The sequence below is a fragment of the Dicentrarchus labrax genome, unplaced genomic scaffold (assembly GCF_905237075.1).
Source record: "Dicentrarchus labrax unplaced genomic scaffold, dlabrax2021, whole genome shotgun sequence".
NCBI classification, from domain to species: domain Eukaryota; kingdom Metazoa; phylum Chordata; class Actinopteri; family Moronidae; genus Dicentrarchus; species Dicentrarchus labrax.
This window is the reverse complement of record NW_026136709.1, coordinates 8,011,481-8,032,710: the sequence shown is the minus strand read 5'-3', so window position 1 is coordinate 8,032,710 and position 21,230 is coordinate 8,011,481. Positions and strand designations below refer to the sequence as shown.

Sequence of the window (21,230 nt, the reverse complement as noted above, 5' to 3'; positions counted from 1 at the left end):
CTACTACTACTACTACTACTACTACTACTAAACTAATAATAATAACTATAATTATCATCATTATTATTAATATTATTAATAGAAAGCTCTCACATTTTAATTGGCCGCCCTGGTTGTCAGTCAACACTGTATTAGCTGTCACTCTACAGATATCTACTCATAAGTTGATTACATACTCTTGGACAGTGAGGTTGTGTAAAGATGAATTAACTGTAAAGATGAATGAATCAGCGAGGTGCTGTTCGGGGCCAAGAAGTACAAAATGACACAATGAGGGAGAAACAGATTAGATTATTCTTATATTTGTTTTTATTTTTGGTCTTTCTTAAGAATACAAAACAAGAACCAAAATCACAAAAATAACATTTACAAAACAGATTATTTAACTGAGGTGACTGAGGCAACATATAAAAGCATGTCTGAAACAGTGATATTGGTGTGTTAGCCTGGAACCTTGAGGTAAAACAGCCAGCAATGAAAAAGGTCATTTATCTTTACAAACGGTTTTGAATTAGTGCTTTGCTTCAGTAGTGCTATAATTCACAAATGGAGTTTAACAATATCATGTTTTCTAACATGTCCACAGTTAGCAGTGATCTAATGGTGTAGTGCTTCAGACCTACCTAAGAACAATTTGATTATTGTGAAATATAGGTTGAATATTCTAGGCATGTCGCACTATATGGCACCATTTCTAATAGTTTCTATTTTAATCCTCTTCAATACACACACGCACACACACATATACATACATAACACTGTTTCTACTCACACATTCTCTTAACTCTTAAATGGGTGTAAATGATTTCCAAGAACTTTGTCTACTTGTTCCCCACCAAGAATACTTCCGGCTAAAAGAAGTGAATAGTTTTAATACCAAAAAATGTTTGCAAGCTGGAAACAATAGCTGCTCCACACCTTTGGAAACATTTCCTAAAAAGTTTGACGGGGCAGGAGAAATAAAACATGTGTCGGAATGGCCGTCAGTCAGAGGCAGAAACTCAAAGTCCCATCTTTTTCCTAAAATACAAAAATGGTAAGACAAAATGCATACACTGCATCACTGAGAGAAAGAATAAAAACCTAGCATCACTTACCAAAACACAAAGCAGTGAAAATAGTACAGTTTGTTCTGCACTTGTTTGTGCAGGTATGTTTTTGCATGAACAAACGTTTGTTGTCTTTTCTTCTTTCTCATGTAAGACAGGTGATTCAGCATTGCAGATTATTACTTTTTTTTTATTTTTTATTTTTTTAGTTCCTTTGGATGTGTGCCATTTGTTGATTTTGCATCTGTCACAGCAGGTAGATTGAGCTAGCATTACTTCATATATCTATATATATCTATGTATGTATGTATATATATATATATATATATATATATATATATATATAACATATACATATACATATACATACATATACACACACACACACACACATGCATTCAACATCATATGTATCCCCCAAATTAAAAATAAAAATAAAATAAGAATTCCAAACTCCCTTTTCACCACTTTAGAGTTTAAGCTATAAAAACCCGCATGACAGTCCACAAAAAAGTTTGCATGAGATATGCAGCAGGTTGTAGAGGTGCTGGCGCTGGGGTGTGACATGGAATGCAGCCTTATTCCATTGAGAGGGGTCATGGGGATGGGCCTATTCTTTACCCCTTCCTATCCAAGTGGGCCTCTTTCTATGTAGCTGGGTTTTAGATTCACATTATGCTGGAAGAAGAGTAACTGGTTGCAGACACTGGCAGCACAGGTCTTCACCAATAGCAAAAAACACTGGAGTAGAGTGTGAATGCATATCTACCATCTTCTGACCTGCAGAGAGAACAACATGTAGAAATAGACACTTTAAATCTGAGTGTGTGTTAAGTGAGGGGAGAATATAAAGTGGGAGTAAGGTAAGGCTGACATACAGCCTGCAAACAGAACAACATCATACTCACACTTCCCTCTGTTCACCACTGTGAGGGCACATAGCTGTAGCTGGGCGTGGTAGGAGGCCGATATGTGGGCATTGTGACTTGGTGGGGGGCAACAGGCGCTGGTGACGGAGTTGTCAACAAAGTTCCTGAGAAGTAAAGTGAACACCAAGTGCACAAGTATGATACAATGTGTTATATAATATACACTTTGACAACATAGAAGGGGCCCAGATTTACTGTGACTGCATTGTGGCAGAAAACTGGGCATTTCTTGCATAATGAGCTGTAATCCCTCAGAGAGCACAACACACAGGAGGTATGACTTTAATAATAAAGTAGACACCAATGCTCACCAGCTGACATGGCCATGGTGGTGCCAGCTACCATCCCCATGGTGACACCATTGTGGCGAGGAGGATGCATGGGCGGGGCATACATGGCTGCAGGCATCCCATTTGGCTGGACCACTGTTGTGTGATGGATAACATGAGGCGGAGCAGCATACAGAGGCTGTGTGTAATACGTGCCTTGTTGTTGTGAGGGTATTAATGCCTGGATCACAGAAGAACAAAACTTGTTACAGTTGAAAATATGAAAGTAAAGATTAAAATGAAGCTACATAGGTGTGCTTGTGGATGCTGGATCACTGCTGCAGTGACAGGATAAAGACAAGGGAAAAAAAAAACAGCTATATCAATAAAAAAAAACATTACGGCATCAAATTTAAGAATGTGGTTTATAGCGCCATCCTCAGACCAGTCTGGATAACAATTTAATACCAGAACCAAGAACCAAAGCCTGTCCTCCTTCAACAACACAAATGTGCTGACCTGTGCGTAGGGGTTCTGTTGAGGGTAGGTGCTCCTGACCGGGTAAACGGCAGCAGGGTAGGGGTTGGGTGAGGAGGAGTACGGTGAGACATTTCCCGTGTTGGGAGAGCAGGACATTTTGAAAGGAGTGCCTGGAGCATAGCCTGGTGGGAGGAAGACACTGTAAGTTAGTGCTGTGGATTATTAAATGTACCGTCACTTTCAGCCAGTGGGCGTGGACGAAGAAAAATGCAAAGTATCACATACTGATTGATACAGAGATGTTCAAATCCTGCTGCTACAGCACTGACTTGTAAAATCTACATAAGTTATATAGTATAATAAAATATTCTTTTCAGGCACCTCACAAGTAGTGATTTTTACTTACATGCTGTTTTGAGCTACTTTTCTATTTGCTCGCCACATTTTCCAGCACAAATGGTCGCACATATAATAGCAACTGTGATATATGAATCTTAATATAAATCCATTGTTGTAAATATCTTTCTGATAACCTCTGACTACAGAGGGGTCTTAAAAGTGTTCAGCAGGACTTCATTCTTACCACTGGGGAAGGCTGGGTTTCCTCCTGCGTAGACATTGGGAGTATATGCTGGAGCAGCTGTTGCATAGCCGACAGGAAATCCAGCTACCATGACCAGAACGAGAACAAAAAAAAAAACATCTTATTTTTCTTGATTTCAGGATTATGTCTTGTAATTAAGAGATTTGCTTAAAACCATTACACATCACCAAACAAACTTACCTGGGTATCCTATACCCTTAGTGTTGGTAAAGGGGACCCCTGTTGACCCAGGGCTGTACACTGGATTCATTATCGTCGTCTACTCACAGATGCTGCAGTGAAAGAAGCACAGACAGTGTGAATTTCAGAGAATTTTGAAATGAATGCAAAGGTCATCTGGTGCTTCATGACTGGTCCATGTAAGGCTTTATAGAAAAAAAGATTCCCTAATATCTTTAAAACTTAACAGTTTAATTTGATTTGTGTGCCTTTTTCCACACACGTAAGCCCTCATTCATTAAAGTAGCTCTCTCTAGTGGACCAGTATGTATTACATCATTTATCGCCAAAACCCAGCCGATAGCAGTAGGGAGCAAATAATGTACCATGGCAGCACTTACATACAAGTCTTGATGTTTCAAATTAGAATGGTTAAAGGCAAAAACAATTATTGGGAACATGATATAATTATCTAGTGGACAACAGAGAGGATATGAGATGACCTTGCTAGGTCATAGTCACAACGGATATTCACTTTTGTTTCTTTAGCTTCCAAGTGCCGTACTCAATTACTCAAAACTGGAATTCATACATTTTGTGGGAGCTGATCTCATGTATTACAAAATATGCATAATTTAACATGGTGCAGTACTGTTAGTATCACTGTGGACTTTCTCTCTTCCGAATCTAAACTAAGTATGAGCACTGCCATCCCATAAACATGTCGTTTTTGTGCTCCTCAACTTAACTTTCACTAGAATATAAATATAATTCTGTACTGTTTAATGTGGCCTAGAAATGCTTCAATCTGCCCCTTATAAACACACATGCATTTGGAAACATTTCATACAACACAATCACATACATTCATTCATTCAGATTTCAGATTTGCATTATATAAATTCTATTAGCAGAGGAAGCCTCGACCTCTGGCCCAAAATAATGCTCATTGGTGGATGAAACATTGGAGTATAGGTATGTCTCTGTGCTGCCCTCTAGCGGCGGCACAAACAACATTACATCACTTTACAAGTCTGCTTATTCAAGGGAAATTTAAACAGAGAATGAAACGCAATTATTTCCTTTTATATTTATATATTTATAAAGCAATGAAACCTGTTTTCATGTTTTTCTAGAGAGTAGAATATTATCACAGAGAGAGAATTACAAACCCAAACCTGTTTTATAAAATGTTATAAAACCACTGGACGGGATATAACCTTACATCTTTAACATCTCAGTGTAATACTTTAATTACATTAAACAGAGAGAAGCAATAAATAAGTCAGGGATATTAAAAGATGTTAATACTGATGCTTCTCATTCTCTTTTCCTATCAACCCACAGTGGACGACAATAAGTAGGCTAGATTTAAAAAAAATAAAATAAAACCATTATAACAAAGTGCTGCTTGGTGGTTTGCTTGTACGCTTGTGTCCGGTAGGTACTGACAGTTACGAGGTGTTCGCGCAATTTCTTTAAGGTGACGTTATATGCTGCCTGCAAAAAAAATAAAGATGGCAACCTTTTAAGTGGAAGAATTTGTTGAAAGGTGAACGTGAACGCAGCGGGGCTTTGTTATCGTCAGCTAGCTTAGCTCACACGGCTCAGTAGCTACACAACCTGCTAAGCGTTGTCTGTCATTGTAGGCTGGTTGCGATGTACAGACTGACCTCCTAATCACCTGTCTGACCGCGGGAAAAAAAAACCACTGGACTGTCCCCGGACAGCAGCCAGATGGGGACAGCTTGTCAACAGGCCGCATAGCTCAGGAGGCAGGCAGCCAGACAGCTGTGCTCTGCAGTGACGCCTGTCCCAACACACACTCACTCTCACCACACAACACACACACCGTCTTATCGAGACAATGACCGACACAAACTTACTGTTAACGGTGCTGACCGTCGGTTTAGTCCCCCTCCGTTGGTCTTCTGGTGGAAACTGATTTTTAAGCTAGCTGGTGTTTTGTTCCTAGATGCTTTGCTGAACTCTTTTGAGCACTCTGCGTCACTTCCGTGCAGCGTCATGTGGTCTGCAAATATATAATTTGACACTTTATGAGGTAACCGAATTTCTTCTTGTTATGTTTTTCTTTTGTCTTATTAGGTCAAATGTATTTTATTTGTATATTTCTCAATACAAGCACACCTTCTAAAACGATTACGAATCACACTAAAAGGACGTGACGGGTAAGATTTTTTTAAATAAAAAAAATATATATATATATTAGTAAAAAATGGCGCTCTTATTTAGTATAGTTCTCCATACTGTTTATTTTATTTTTTATTTTGTTCCTATACAGTTGTTACATTTTGACATCGCAACACTATAACGTCCGGTATCCCATCACTGCAACATTGTAGCAATCCTCTCTGAGCTCGTTATTATCTGTGCTCTAGGGTCCTGGCAGGAAATAAAATATATTTGATTTATTTGAAGTGCTTCCCTTTGTCTGACAACGTAGCAACACAGGATTTAGACCATTTTGCTTAAACCACAATGTAACCAACACGTCTATATGTTATTTTTCATGTTTCTTTGACAATATACATTAAAATGGATTTGCTCTTTAAGGACCTTGACGCATCGCTTCCATTCAGCCATTGAACTGGGAAGAGTAGGGTACATACTGTTGTGATTTTAGTGCGTGCTATATGTGATTTTATAGGTAAAATGTTGATATTTATCTTATATTAGGAATCATTCTACGGTGTAAGGTGAAACTCTTCGGTCGGCTGGTGTCGTCGGTAAAGAGCAGGAGTACAATGTCTGGAGCGGCCGGTGGAGGAGGAGGATCCTCCTGTCTGGGCGCAGCAGCGGCAGCCAGTTGCAGCTCCGCCGGCTCTCCCTACGCTCCTGCAGCCGGAGGAGGTGCAGGGGTGGCCGGGAGGTTGCCAGCTCGGGTTTTGGAGCATATTTTCTCCTATCTGGAGCTCTCCGACTTGATGTGTTGTGCGTTGGTCTGCTGGCACTGGAACAATATTCTGGCGGATGAAAACAGCGAGGTGTGGCGCAGCCTCTGCAGCCGGACTCTGAGCGACGAAGCTCTGCGGTCTGACATCCTGTGCAACCTGCCCACCTACAAGGGGAAAGTAGGTTTACCAACCCACCGCAGTTATATCTGGTTGGGAGTAACAGACTCCATTCAACAATCTGCCTGTCTTAGTGCCACTGTTGCTCTGCAAACACCATCACGGAAGGTGACTGCTTATGTGGTAAAGCGCACACTGTCTATAGGATGAATCTATAAGCTACATTGCTGTATGCCAGAAGACCCTAGTGATTCATCCCCAGTCTTTGATAAACAAATACAAACTATTGTACAAAATAAATGCTGAAAACCCGACTTAAATTGGCAGATTCTTGAATGGGGTTTGGTGTAAGGTTGTTTTGAGTCAGGAAAGGGCTTGGGATACCATTTGACACACTAGCTGTTGTTTTGTTGTCATTGGCCCACAATAGACCACTGACACCCGTTTTCTTACAGGGCCCAACAGTGAGGTTGCTGTTATTGCACAATTGTGCACCATGTGCAAGGAAATAATAGGTACAACGAAAGTGAAACTTCTGTTTAGAGTAGCTTCTGAATGGGACTGTCTGCAGAAACATTCATGTTATGAACTTTCCATGGGAGAATATGGAACTTCCTCAAGGAATCTAGGAGCTCCACAGGCCTCATTTTAAGAGCTTGAAAATCCAAAATCCAAATTTAACTTGAAAATATGAAATATTGGACGATATTGATTCATTTATCTCAAATTATATAGCAGCCATAATCATTGATTTAACAAACTAATTGTGAAAGACCCCACTGAAGTTTTCTTTGAGCTCCAAAGCCTTTATTGGTGCAACACATTCTTGTCCTGCATGGTGGAAAAGCCAAAGTCCAAGACCATGTCTCACCTTGTTTATGTAAGCATCTATACATAAAAGAGTGTTCCTTTTAACTGCAGCACCCAACACTTATAACAGGCTGTTATAAAATAGGCTATTTTGATATTCATACCCCATTATTTGAAGAGTTTTGGGGAGATCACTAAAGGTTATGAAGTCTGATTACAAATGTGTTGTCCCTGTCCTATTGTCCTCCACAGCTCATGGCCTTTCAACATGGTCTGAGCTCCCACGACTGCTCCCGCAATGTTTACGTGAAAAAGAATGGCTTCACCCTCCACCGCAACCCTATCGCCCAGAGCACCGATGGTGCACGTGGCAAGATTGGCTTTTTGGAAGGGAGGCACGCCTGGGAGATCTGGTGGGAAGGCCCTCTCGGCACAGTGGCAGTGATAGGCATCGCCACGAAGCGGGCGTCCATGCAGTGCCAAGGCTATGTGGCCCTGCTGGGCAGTGATGACCAGAGCTGGGGCTGGAACCTGGTCGACAACAACCTGCTTCATAATGGGGAGGTCAATGGAAATTTCCCACAATGTAACAATGCGCCAAAATATCAGGTAGGAGCCAGATCTCTATGTTAGCTGTACCCACATCTGATTAGAAATCTCCAGAAATATTCTATAAACGTATTTATTATTTGATACCACTGTAATGCAGCAAGGTGTGATTGTGTTTGTCCACAGATCGGGGAGAGAATACGAGTGATTCTAGACATGGATGATAAGACGTTATCCTTCGAGAGGGGTTTTGAGTTTCTTGGGGTAGCGTTTCGTGGACTGCCCAAAACCTGCCTGTTCCCTGCTGTCTCTGCAGTATACGGCAACACTGAAGTCACCATGGTGTACCTGGGGAAACCTCTGGACGGCTAGAAGCAGAGTAACCACTATTAGAACTCACAGGCCACTGCTGGACGTTTTCTGTCAACAGACGACAGACGACCCTGTTTGTTGCACCGTTTCCAAAGGTTTTGGAGGCCAAGTGTTTTCTCCCAAGCAAAATGACTCTGTTCACATACACAAAGAGAACTGTTGGCATTTCTCTCCCAGCTCGACATGAGGAGTCAGACGAACTACAGGGAAAAGGAGTGTGTGGGAACTGTCATAAACACATTTCTGTATCAACGTGGAAGTGTCCACTTTTACAGTTTAGCTGCTGGACTGTTTTATTTACAGGATAGGGGAACATTATTTAATTCCATGCAATTCAGGCTAACAATGCTGAATATTTACTTGAGGTTTTATGCGTGTTTGAATGAGGCCAAAACTATTCTAAACGGTGGCAAATACTTTAAGACATCATTTTAACATGTGATAAACAGTAGTCCTCAATAGCTATCTGTTGTATGAATTAATGGAAACGGCTCATTGTGGATTAACACAGTTTAACTATTAACAATGACTGGATTACAATGGTTATATGCCAAATCAATGTGACCTGATGTTATATTTTGCTATAGGCAAACAGAGGACATGCGGACCAGCTGTCATGCACGTGCATGGATACTGGCGTATGGACTATAACATCTGCCATTTAAAAATACCTATCCAGTAATGGTGGAAAATATACTTGTATCATGTTAATGTGTGTCCTTTTTAATGTGCTACCGTAGTATTACACACTATTTATTTCTTGGTTTTTATCTATGGTACTATAGATACTGTATGGTTATAAGGCCTGAAAATAAAGTCTACATGGTGCCACTCTTAGAATTAAGATGGTTTCATGCTTGCGTTTATGTGTTCACAGCTTGTATAGATGGCTTTTACAGAGGCTGTCTGCTCATGAACAGCTGTCCAATTACACTACATGTTTCCAGCCCGTGTTACACGAACCAGCCACATGTTTTGAGGATATGAACACGAGGCTGCAGCATTACTTGTACGTCTAAATAAAGCTCTGGATCAGATAGATTGAAACCAAGTCAAGATGCTGCATATTGCTGGTGTCCAGTGGAATCTCCAAAATGTGTGTTTTTTTAATTTATCACATTAACTGAAGCATTAACTGTTCCTGAAGCTGAAAATAGCAGGATTTTTCTTAGCTTTACAGATACAGTACAGGGTTTTCACAGGACAGCGATATAATACGCACTTACTGTATAACTACGGTAACTATTGAAGATTATCGGTCTGTGTATGAGAACGCAGCCGTATTACCCAATATACAAGATTAAACATGCCTTATGCAGACTGTTATTGATAATGGGGTAAGAATGAATTGCACAATAACATCAGCAGTTAGTATACACCACCTAGACTGACTATGTATGACAAGCATATCAGAAAAAGGGTTTTTCTTCAGCTCTAAAGCGTTAAACTGCAATTCGTGTGGATCAGCGCTGAAGTGAAAAAGAATTTGTGCTCAGCAGTCATCTTTTGCCAGAATCAATAGGAGATAGAAATGTCAATATATTTTAGTCATGGCTTGAAGGGGGACTCAATAAAGCCATTGTAGGCAGATGGCTTTGCTATTTTAGAGAGCAGGAAGTTGGTTACATATTAATCAAGACCTACCACTTTATAGTAAGTGTTTGAATCTTTTAGGTTCCATTTTGGGCTCCATTCATACCAGATAGTGTGAGCATATTCTAAGGCGTGTTTATTTACATCGGAAGATACAGGCTTTGCCATGGACATTTTTACAGACATTGACAATTCCCAAATAATCCTCATAACCTTGGTGTTTCCCTGACTTTGACATTATTAGTTTTCAGTGCATTCTGACAGCTGACAGATTTCACATTTACAGATATTCACGTGCCTATAGCACCATTATCAGGTCATAATTTTAGCTTGCTATCTCACATAGCAGCAACGGTTTTAAACTAAACATTAAAGCACTAATTTACAATATGTTTGTATGAATAAATATCTGTTGTGCTCTATCAGTGATTTATAAAGGCAGTGCCAGTGACTCGATTACAGATAAATGTTTTTTTTTTTTTTTAATTCTGAACACATTAACTCCATTCTGTTCCAGTGCAAAGGAAGGGCATTTTACATTTCAGGCCACAGCAACAGCAGTTTGTTTTGAAATATACAAAATCAGACTCATGACTCATAAAGGTGGATAAACAGACATAAACAAACCACCTACAGAAGCTCAACCTGAAGGAACGAGAAATAAAAGGAAAAGACATCGCAGTACTGGACACACTGTTCTGCTGCGGTGTCATCTCAGCAGTGTGGGAGGATTACCACCACAATAAAAGATTAATGAAATATGTGCTGCCAGTGCTAAGAGCTTCCCTGTCTACTTTCTCTTTGAGTCTTAATACAGAGCAGTACAGTTTCCTGCCATTCTGTCCTGTTGTGACCCTGACTGTCTGTTCGTCTGTCTATCAATGTCAGTCTCTCCATCCTTGATTGTTTTAACTGCCAGTCAGTCAGTAAGTCAGTCAGTCACCCCAACTGCAGTATCTGTCTGTCTGCCTACCATTTAGAGTAGCATCAAACCTGCAAGACCGGCTGAATTTATAGTAATTATAAGTATCACATTAATGAAATAAATTGTTCATTATTGTACCCGCTTTAGTTCTAAATACGACTTGACAAATGTGAGAATGTGTCCAGTTCATCAAAAAATTTCCTAAAGAAAACCTGGATTCCAATACTGCTTTTTAAATGCCTTGTGTATCATGTGACACTGCTTTACAGATGGATGTTAGTTATGATTGTTGCTCATTTGTGTATCACGTCAATGTGGAGGTTAGCACACCAGCTAATTACAGACATCCAAAATTATTATTACCCAAATTCTTTTAAATGGACAAAGTTAAAAAAAATTGCAGCAGCTCTCGATAATAGTTCACTAGTGGTTGTTGTATATTTTCATCTATAACTTTATGTAACAAGAATGCTATCCCCTGAAATAACTATGATCCCATTGGCTAGAACAGCAGTCCTACTCTCATTATGTCCTGGGGTTAAAACACTTGAATGCATCATACTCAAATGAGTTATGTAACAACACCCCCATGCAAACTTTCACACAAACAGAACTGATCTTCACTTTACCGTGCTGTTTGTTTTTTTCAAGTTAAATCAGACGTTATCAGGGTTAGTCCTTTTTCCTAAATTACTATTTCAAATGTACAAGATCAGACTGAAGATGATCAACATGCACACAATGCATCCATGTTTCTCCCAATTTCTGCCATGATGAATAACAGCTGTGTGCTATTGTTTTAGATAGTGTATATCTGAACACTTAAACAACAGGGCACTGACCATTGTAACCTCCAGATCTCCAAGGAACTCAGAACATCCCTCAGAAATTTCCTCTCAGAACCTGAAGCACTGGATTGATTCCTGACTCCAGCAGCTCGAGATTCATCTCCTACAAACATGCAATAGAACTTCTTTTCACAAGAGGGCAGTAACCCTCTTGTGGATGTTACCCCTACACAACAGAAAGTCCTCATCATGTGCAGATGAAATCTCAAAGGATAGAGGTTCTCCACCTTACTTTTTATGAGACATTGTATCTGTTTTCATGAACCTCCAGGGGTGAAGTGAATTGAGAAAACAGGTGAAGAAGAAAACCACTATATATCTTTATGTTTGAGTTTTATGTCCTCATTTCTGTGGTGGTTTTATACTTCTGCCCACATCCCCATTACTTAAAATACACCTCAACTGCCACACCACCCCCTCACCATTTAAAAATAGAATGCCAAATATCATACTGTACCATGTCTTAATTTGCCCTACCATCATGAAACAAAAAATAGTGCCCAGAATTCACACTTGTGCTTCACACGTTCACACCACAACAGTCGAGTGTAAGAGCTGCTCTCCATAAATCTGCTCAGAATACAAGAACAGCTGTCCAACACTGCATGCTGAGCTACAGCTGGATGGGAACATGCTGATTTATATAGCTACCAATAAAGCTGACCTCGCTGGGATGACACTGGAGAAAGGGTCACTCATTCGGCTGAAATATAAAGCATTACATCTCCACTGTGAAGGTATTTTTGTTATTAACAAGTCAGAAACCAACCAGAGGAGTGGAAGTGGGGGATTAACAATAATTCCACTGCTAAATAAATTCAAACTGCATCATTTATGCAGCGTGGGTGAGAATTAAAGGTGCCCATGTTGGCATGTTACCACCACCTGTCAAACAGTGGAACAGTGTGAAACCATTACGTCACCTGATGTGCATGTGTGCTGAAAACATTATTAATAGTGCAACATTAAAATATCCTTTCTTTTACAATGCAACTACTGCTGGACACAAGATGTCTCCTGATTCACTGTAAAGTCCATTCTCAGGGTACGTGCACTAGCAGCTTCAAGTTTCTACATCACAATTGTATAAGTTGCATACTGGACCAGGATGGACTTCCAAACTAAAAGAATTGATATTTAATGAGGACAGAGAAACAATCTAGTGTCAAACTCTGCACATACATCATTCTGCACAGTGAAGCTCAAACATCCAACTGCAGGAACAAGAAGAAATAAAAAAATAAAATAAAACTTCAACAGTTTTATAACAGTAACCTCAGTTTGAAATGAGCAGACCTCGAGAGAACTGACTGATTGATACATCCAGATAATTACTGTTGGAACCCTATTTAAAGTCCACATATACTAGTGGAATTACTCTGGAATTATACTGGGTTTAGTCAGACAACAACACCATGTCTATTGACACAGATGCTCAGTGAAACCCTTTTTGACTTCCTTGACTTCTTTAGCAAGGGCTAATTCTGGCATTCACCCTTTGGATGGATTAACCTTTGTTCACTCATCAAAGGACGAGGTTTATTAAGACAAGGTCTCGGAGACCTGAACACGAGGGTCTGTGTCTCTGCCGCCTCTGCTGAGAGCAGGGAGGATGTTGTAGTGACAGGGTGAAGATAAGACCAATGTGTCACAGAAGTTGTAAAAAAAAGTATCAGAAATGTTCTCTCACATTGCACATCCTTCTGCATGTGCAAAAGACCAAACAAAATGGAGGCCCACCCATAAAAGCAATGCCTTATAGCACTACTGGTGATCACAAAATCCACAGGGAACATTTAAAAAAATTCTTGTTTTTGGGGAGAATTTTTGGTTTTATTTGATAGTGACAGACAGAATTAAATAAGAGGAGAGAGAGATGGGGAAGGACATGCAACAAAGGTTCCTGCCTGGACGCAAACCACCGACATTGCGGTGTCTGGCACATTAAACCCTAGGCCAACAGGGTGCCTCAAACATTCCCCGCTAATGTTTTTGGTGCTTTTTGTTGGTTTGTCTGTCAGGATTACAAAAAAAAAAACGATGGCCCAATTTTCATTAAAACTTGGTGGAAAGGTTTAGCGTGGGCCAAGGAAAAACCCATTCAATATTAGAGCAGCTCCCGAATCATTGGGTGGCTACTAGACTTTTGACTTTCACTTTTGAATGAATTCATTGCAAACATGCAAACCCTTTGTAATGAAAGTAAGTAAGTAGTAGATTTGCATGAAGACTGGACAAGTAGCCTTGGCGGAGGTCTGTACTCTCCGAGTGCACTTTTTTAAAGTCGCCACTATTCTGCAGTGGTGCTGCCACTCAGTAGAAAAACTGCAAGGGGTGCTGGAGTGTATGTCATATAAAACTTAATGTAAGTATGCAGATTTTCCAGAGGACCCACAGTAAACCTTATGTTTGCACTCTGACTAAAATTTTGGTGTATTGGTGAAACAGGTCAAGTTGATTATTAGTGTGTTTTACTTTTATCTTGTTAAGAGTGTCTTGTTGCCACCCAAACTTACAACAGAATCAGAAGTGAGAGCTAGAGATGTCCCGTGTGAAAACAGGAAGGAATCACTAACAAATCAACTCTTAAAGGACAGCACCATTACTTCCTGTTTCCTAATTCCTTATTCTTGTACCCATGGGTGACTACTAACAAGAAACAAGTTAACAACTGGAGTTGCTAACAAAAGACAAAAGAGACCTGTAACTGGCCACACATAAAGAAAGAGAGAACGAAACACATGCAGTGTTTATGGGAGGTACTTGGTTACTTAAAGTAGCCATGCTGTAAATGTATTAGTACTAAAAATAAAACTTTAAAGGACTCCTCCATTACTCACTTTGAGTATGTTACAGTGTTATGGTTTATGTGCTATCCATCAATCACCTTCTTGACTCCTTGAGTTATGTTACAAGGTATCTGGCCCAGAAACATTGTGACCCTTTATATTCACAGACTTGATCTCTGTATGTGTGTGTTGTAATGGCTGTTGAAGTGACAGGGCAGTGACAGGCAGGAAGGGCGTGTGTGTTGAGCGGTTTCCTCTCTTGAAGGTTGACTGATCAGAACGAACCTAGAGTGTGAAGGGTGTGTTCTCTCATTGGGTTTTTGTGGTATCAGTTGTGCTACCAAGCTTAGTTACTGTATAACAACAGTGCTGTGATGGTGTTGGGGGGGAGGGAGAAAAAACACTTTTGCTCTGCTGGTTGACTTGCTGTTGAGCTTGCACTCGCCTTCCTGTGGCCCGGGCTTGAGAACTTCTTTCTGATTGCAGCTTGTCCATGTGACTTGGCTTCCGTTGCCTGCCTGCTTCCGTGAATCGTAAGAAGAGGCATCAGTGTTTCAGTCAGAGCAGAGGAAGGCAGCCTAACACACGAGAACACACTCTCTGCAACAGCGAGTCAAGCAGCGATATGGTCAGGGGATCAACCGTCAGTGGCTTGGGAAATCCACACCTAACCACCAGTGTAAGTAAATGCACTGTGCACTAATCTAGTACTGCAGTATGCACTAAAACTCTGACTGCTAAAAGAAGCAAACTGCATGCTTTGTCTAAAATAAGAATGTTGAATTTAGACTTAAGATATCTTATTGATCACAGTGCTGGACAGGATGTCATAAAGATTCTTGTTTAAACAAATGTCAGCATCAAACAGTCACCAGAATATGTTTATAGCAGTTAGATTTTGCACAGCATTGTCTTGTATGTACATTTAGATAATCTTGAATCAGCATTACAGACTATTGAAACAAATGACTACTGTTACCAAAGTGCTTGGAATTGCATTTGAATAATGAACCCTTGAATTACGGATGACCACATACAATGTCATTTCAATAATGCTCACGTTTATATTTCTCAATGTTAAATAAACATCATATATTTCATCATTCTTCTGACGAGTGGACCCACATGCTGTACAATTGAGCAATTCTTATGCAAAGTGTGCTTTATATTATCTTATTATTATATGTACACTGGGTTATTTTCTCAAACACTATATCATGTCCAATAACGCTCAGAAAAGAGAATGTAGCATTCTGTAAAGTGTCTTTTCTTCTGAGGCCAACTCTTTCCCACAACACATTATGTTACGGCCTTTGCCGTTAGCCACCTAGACCTCTCTGGATCATAACACATAATATAATTTATTATATTACAATGTAGTTAAAAAACTGTTTGGGGTATTAATAACACCCCCAAAACAACATGTTTCCCAAGGCAACTAAAATACAAAGATTAAAAATATGTGATAACAAATAAGTTTCAGATTCAGTATGTGTCACGCAAAGGTTTGCATTATAATTAGGGAAATATCACCAAAATGTTCTCAGAATAAAGTATAATATAATAGAGATGACAGTTACTCTTTGACGTCAGACAGGAGCCAAAATATAAAACATTTATCATATTATTTATCTCCAGCAACTGTAACATCTTTAATGTGTAGGGTCAGCGGATACACATCCGTTGACGGTGCACATGAATAATGTGAGGATTACACTTCTCCGTCATGAAACACATATGAACTGGACACATTCTCATGTTTGTCAAGTCGTATTTAGAACTAAAGCGGGTAAAATAATGAACAATAAGGTGAAAAGAAAAGAGTCCAAATCTTCACTCGCAGTATGAATGTTCTCATATTCTCTGACCTCCACACTGTTTTAAAAATTTAATATCAAGCTGTCTCTATTTCTCCCATATGGAAAAATTGATTTCTCCATTGTTTCATGCACACTGCACATTTTTAAAACAAGGCACTTATTTGCCAAAACTCCATGATAACAGCCTGGTCATCACATGCAATACTGATAGCTGTGGTTTTATTTACTGTTAAGTATGGAAGAGCAATGCTAATGCAGGGATTCATAGATCAGGGTGGATGAAAGTGGGGCCTGTGGGCCAATGATGGACCACCATAAGGTTTAATTTGGCCTGCCAAATGTTTCTAGCAGAAAAAACATAAAAAGAAATAAGAATTATTATTTAAAAAACTACTCTTTGCTCTTTAAATATTTATATCACTTATTATTAATAAGTTCTCATACTCTAAACATGCAGGGAGAGTGATACTGCACAGGAAGTCAATAAAATAAAATACAATAGAATACAATAACTGTTTTCTTTTGGCCTGTGGCCCACCGTTAACTTTCAGTTTTGGCCCTCCAAGGGAATAAGTTTGTCATCTTGTCGTCAGCACATGCCTGTGTTGATCATTCACCATTCTTCCTTTCTCCTTCTATCACTTTTTCAACAGTAAGGATGTTAAAATGCCAGTCCACAGTCTCACTCCCATCCTGCTTTGCTTGTTACCCATGTGGAGAATCCTGACGCCAGTCTCAAGTCATCCACAACATAGCCGATGCCAGCTGGTGAGATGTCTCTTTTTTACTAAATATAAAAGCACGTCTTGAAATGAACCGAGTAAGGTCTCAGGAAGATAGGTGGACGTATGCAGAATCTGTATAATTTATGTGTGTTTTATGAATGCTTGGTGTGAATGCTGGTAGCATTAATATACTCACATAAATATAGTATCAGATGTTCTGAGATTGTAACTGATATTAAAAATATCCTGCAGGAAATTACATATTTTGTGGGCACATTTTGTGTGCTCCGATAATTTACTACTTTGCCATATCAGGGAGGAAAAGCGGGAAATGATTCATTTATTAAGTAATCCATCACAGTTCATAATCCACCGTGTTACTTGTTAGAACTATACTGTAGGTTTTATCTTTTGAATTACGTCTTTAATTGATCAGGAAGACCCAATCCCAAACCAAGTTCATTTAACAGTGGGTTATTGTAGAGGAATTACTCACTTAAAAAAACAATGAAGTTTGCATTTGTGAAAACTGTATTGAAAAGTGCTTAATAATGGGTTGTAAGTAATCAACAGTCTTCCTGATGTAGCTAGCTAAAAAGACAAAACAAAATATTTTTTTGCAACCTGACAACCAACAAAGTTTTATAATTTAATAAACACTAATAAAGACAGTTGCTACAATTTAGAAACCCTTTATGTCGTGTAAAGTTATACTTATGAAAAAGGCTAGACACCTCTGCTGTAGATTGTTTATAATTGATTTTATTTTAAGATGTAAATGATTAAAGAAATAAAATATGTCAAAAACTAATGAGGCAATAAAAGCTACTTCTACTACTTTTTTTCTGATTGGAAATGCAATTGCAGGGCAGCCACCTGAAATAATATATCAACTAGTTTACTGACATTCAAATTTTTTGTTAAATTGTAAGCTGTGACTGTAGTAATAATGATAATAATATGTAATAATATGTGAGTGTCAATGTGCCTAAAGGATGTGTTTAGAATCATTTTTGTGGAAGTGACCCTGTGAATTAAAGAGCTGTAAAGTCAAGTAAGTGATGAAAATATATACAAAGTCAATCATCATAAGGGCAGCAAGACTAAGAACTTACAGCCATGCTGACTGCTCTGTAAGTTTACTAAGTATTTGGCAAGTTGACTAATGTTAACGCTATACAATTATATAATCAATATCACCAAAAGGGATCACCGTAGTCATTTGAAATCACCCTTTAGGGGAGATACTGTGTAGTAAATTGCGTGGCAACCCATTGACCAGTGTTAAGAAATACCACTCTGGCTCAAATTGGTGGAAAATTCTGGCAATTGTTGTGCCTGAAAGAAATCCAGTTTCTGTAGGATTTATAAAAAGCCCACCAAGGGACATACAATATGCCAACACACAAACTTAAACTTATGTGCTCTCCTTTTCTCTGCAGATACAAAGAACGGCTCTCTGCAACAATGGAAGGCTTACCTCTGTGCCTACAGGACTGCCAGACAACATTGAGGAGCTTCAGCTCAACTACAATAACATTCAAACACTACAGGACAACTCTCTCAGTTACCTCTCATTAAACAGCCTGAGCTTAGCTTGTAATTATTTGGAGAAATTAGAACCAAACATTTTTCAAGACTCAAAATTGTTAGAAAGCCTCAATTTAGCAAATAATGATCTTTATAAGGGCTACTCAGAAACCAGCCACGCATTAAAGACTCTACCCAGGCTTAGAGCTCTGGATCTCTCTGAGAATAAGCTTGATGATGAAATGGCTGCCACTCTTCTCCAAAATCTGACATCCCTGGAGTATCTCAATCTTTCTGGAAACATCTTGCAGAGACTGGATGAGACCTCCTTCAGGGATCTTCACCAACTCAAAGAACTCGACCTGCAGAGAAACCTCATGTTCGAGATAGATGGCGCCTTCGACAGCAATCCCAAGCTCCAGCGGCTCAATTTAGCCTTCAACTCCCTGCCTTGCCTGATGGACTTCCACATGACCCAGCTGGTGGTCCTCAATGCCAGCCACAACTTCATTGAGTGGTTCATCTCCAGACAAGACCTTGATGATACTTTCCAGTTGGAGACACTTGATTTATCAGACAACAAACTGCTTTTCTTTCCTTTCTTGCCCAACCAGAGCCACTTGCGGAACCTTTATCTATCCCACAACAGTGTGAGTTTTTATGAACATTTAGCAGGCAATGCCACATTTATAAACTCAACAACAACTGTTGAGTTCTACAATATGAAGACCTACAAGAGCAATGTGACGGCTCAGCTGTGGGACGAGGGCCTTCATGGTGACATCTCCTCTCTAGAGATTTTAGATCTAAGAGAAAACCAAGTGGAGTATTTCCCTCAAGGATTTATCCAGAAAATGCCCGCCCTGTCAAGACTTCAAATGTGCGGAAACTGTCTGGAAACATTAAATCTGACGTCAGAACAGTTCTCTGGCAGCTTGTATGAGTTGGACGTTAGCAACAACAGGCTGAACCAGATTGTAGCAGATGAAGGTACGCTGACTGCACTCAGCAATCTGACGTACCTTAACCTGAGCCTGAATGACTTCAAGAGGTTACCCTCGGGTTTATTTCCCTCGTTGCCAAGCCTCAGGTCAGTGGATCTCAGTTATAACAACATTGACATTTGCCTTACTGAGGAGGCTGTGACCGGTACAGATGCTATGTCAGCTTGTGTGGATTGGAAAAACATTGCATCCCTAAAGCAACTTCACCTTAAGGGATGCAACATTAAAATAATTCCATCTTTGGCGTTTGCTGGGTTGTTTCTAACACACTTGGAACTGTCTGACAACCCTGGACTCATTCTCCAAGAATCAGTACAAAGTCTTAGCAGAACATTGCAACATCTAGGTTTAGGAAAGACTCACATACAAGACTACGACTTCACCCATTTCCAAAGTCTGAAGTCCTTAAACATTTCAAGGAACTCTCTTGCCCATATTCCCCCTTCACTTGTAAATCTTGACCTGAAAGTGCTCGACTTGAGGGACAACAGACTGTCCACTATTCCTTCTGGTCAGGCAAACGCATTGGCCTCAAAACTGCACACTGTCTTCCTCACAGGAAATCCGTTCAACTGCTGCCAAACAGAATGGTTCAGGACATTTGAAACAACAAAGACAATCAATGTGGTCGGACAATCAGACATTGAATGTCAGGATCTCTTCCAAACGACACACAGAGTGGAGCACTTCCGATCATTTGTGTGTATGGAGGAAGGTGGGGAATCTATATTCTGGTACATTCTGCTTTTTGTACCCATCTGCCTTTTTTTTGTGGGCATTTCGATTATTGTTCTCCTCACCTACAGGCCCAAAACGCTACAAAAATCCATCAAAAAGAAGTGTTTGAAGCCTACATCTTACTGATACTTTATAAACCCTAAACAAAGCTGTATTTTGTACAGCACATTATTGAGAAATGTAACTGAATGTATGTTGGAAATAAATTCAATTCATTGTAAACCTGTCTACAGTAATGAAGGAAGAATTCTTTAGTATTTAAACAACAAGGTATTCACTTTTTCACATCACTGTGTTAGTGAAGTGCGGTTCAAAACCTAAGACCTAACCTTAGACCCTAATCCCTGATGCAGGACTTGGTGTGTGCGTGTGTGTATGAGCGGGTGTCGGTGTACGTGTGTGTGTGTGTGTGTGTGTGTGTGTGTGTGTGTGTGTGTGTGTGTGTGTGAACATATGCAGAAGTTGTGTGATGCAAGCTGTTGCTATAAGCAGCAGAGGAAACATGAAATTTCCTGTTTTGCTAAGATGTGCAGCAACTGCCCAGTTCTGTATCTCAAAGAGGAGGGGCTTGAGGTTTCCTTCCCATCAGTGAGACACAGATGTAACATTGATATGAAATTCCAGTTTGCCACAACTCATGGGGAGCTGGACCCATATATTGATACTTGATAATCTATTCTAATGTGCACTTGGCAGCAATGTAGTGGCACGCCATTGAGTTTAAATAAATGTGTCATATATGATCATAAACATTACATTATCAAGTAAGGGACAGCATCTGCACCGTATATGATGGAAGGGAGTGATATTTCTGTACCTTTGAGTGTATGTGCACAGTTGCTCAGGAGTGGGAACGCTAGTAGATCTGTGTAGCTGTGCAGAGTGCCGGAGGCCTAACCAGAAAGTAACCAAAATACCGCTGTGGTGATGCTCAGGGTCATGGTGGTTGGAACAAAAAAGAGAAACCAGAGCAATGCCTTGTCAAAGCCTATAAACACCATCATT

The 21,230-nt window shown here is 39.7% G+C and overlaps 3 protein-coding genes across 3 annotated transcripts; 2 read left to right on the top strand and 1 right to left on the bottom strand.

Moving 5' to 3' along the window:
* Positions 1 to 291: 291 nt before the first annotated feature.
* On the bottom strand, positions 292 to 5,530 carry fam168b (family with sequence similarity 168 member B). Its single transcript, XM_051411163.1, has 7 exons — positions 5,377 to 5,530; positions 3,512 to 3,603; positions 3,311 to 3,394; positions 2,767 to 2,909; positions 2,290 to 2,488; positions 1,958 to 2,082; positions 292 to 1,829 (listed from the first exon to the last, which is right to left on the bottom strand). The coding sequence occupies exons 2-6, from the start codon at positions 3,579 to 3,581 to the stop codon at positions 1,970 to 1,972; spliced, it is 609 nt and encodes a 202-aa protein (XP_051267123.1). The 5' UTR covers positions 3,582 to 3,603; positions 5,377 to 5,530; the 3' UTR covers positions 292 to 1,829; positions 1,958 to 1,969.
* Positions 5,531 to 6,077: 547 nt separating this feature from the next.
* On the top strand, positions 6,078 to 9,097 carry fbxo45 (F-box protein 45). Its single transcript, XM_051411162.1, has 3 exons — positions 6,078 to 6,582; positions 7,585 to 7,941; positions 8,068 to 9,097. Exons 1-3 carry the CDS (start codon positions 6,256 to 6,258, stop codon positions 8,251 to 8,253), a joined length of 870 nt encoding a protein of 289 aa, XP_051267122.1. The 5' UTR covers positions 6,078 to 6,255; the 3' UTR covers positions 8,254 to 9,097.
* A 5,715-nt stretch (positions 9,098 to 14,812) lies between these two features.
* nrros (negative regulator of reactive oxygen species) lies at positions 14,813 to 20,451 on the top strand. The gene is made up of 3 exons (XM_051411140.1): positions 14,813 to 15,087; positions 16,882 to 16,996; positions 18,396 to 20,451. Exons 2-3 carry the CDS (start codon positions 16,895 to 16,897, stop codon positions 20,349 to 20,351), a joined length of 2,058 nt encoding a protein of 685 aa, XP_051267100.1. The 5' UTR covers positions 14,813 to 15,087; positions 16,882 to 16,894; the 3' UTR covers positions 20,352 to 20,451.
* The last annotated feature ends 779 nt before the right edge of the window (positions 20,452 to 21,230 follow it).

Excerpts from the sequence above, each read along its gene's own strand:
- fam168b (XM_051411163.1), bottom strand. The coding sequence starts at position 3,581 with ATGAATCCAGTGTACAGCCCTGGGTCAACAGGGGTCCCCTTTACCAAC. Across the intron at positions 3,395-3,511 it reads TAAGGGTATAGGATACCCAG|CTGGATTTCCTGTCGGCTAT; the intron begins GTAAGTTTGTTT and ends TGGTCATGGTAG. Across the intron at positions 2,489-2,766 it reads AACAGAACCCCTACGCACAG|GCATTAATACCCTCACAACA; the intron begins GTCAGCACATTT and ends TCTGTGATCCAG.
- fbxo45 (XM_051411162.1), top strand. The coding sequence starts at position 6,256 with ATGTCTGGAGCGGCCGGTGGAGGAGGAGGATCCTCCTGTCTGGGCGCA. Across the intron at positions 6,583-7,584 it reads TGCCCACCTACAAGGGGAAA|CTCATGGCCTTTCAACATGG; the intron begins GTAGGTTTACCA and ends TGTCCTCCACAG. Across the intron at positions 7,942-8,067 it reads ACAATGCGCCAAAATATCAG|ATCGGGGAGAGAATACGAGT; the intron begins GTAGGAGCCAGA and ends GTTTGTCCACAG.
- nrros (XM_051411140.1), top strand. The coding sequence starts at position 16,895 with ATGCCAGTCCACAGTCTCACTCCCATCCTGCTTTGCTTGTTACCCATG. Across the intron at positions 16,997-18,395 it reads AACATAGCCGATGCCAGCTG|ATACAAAGAACGGCTCTCTG; the intron begins GTGAGATGTCTC and ends TTTTCTCTGCAG.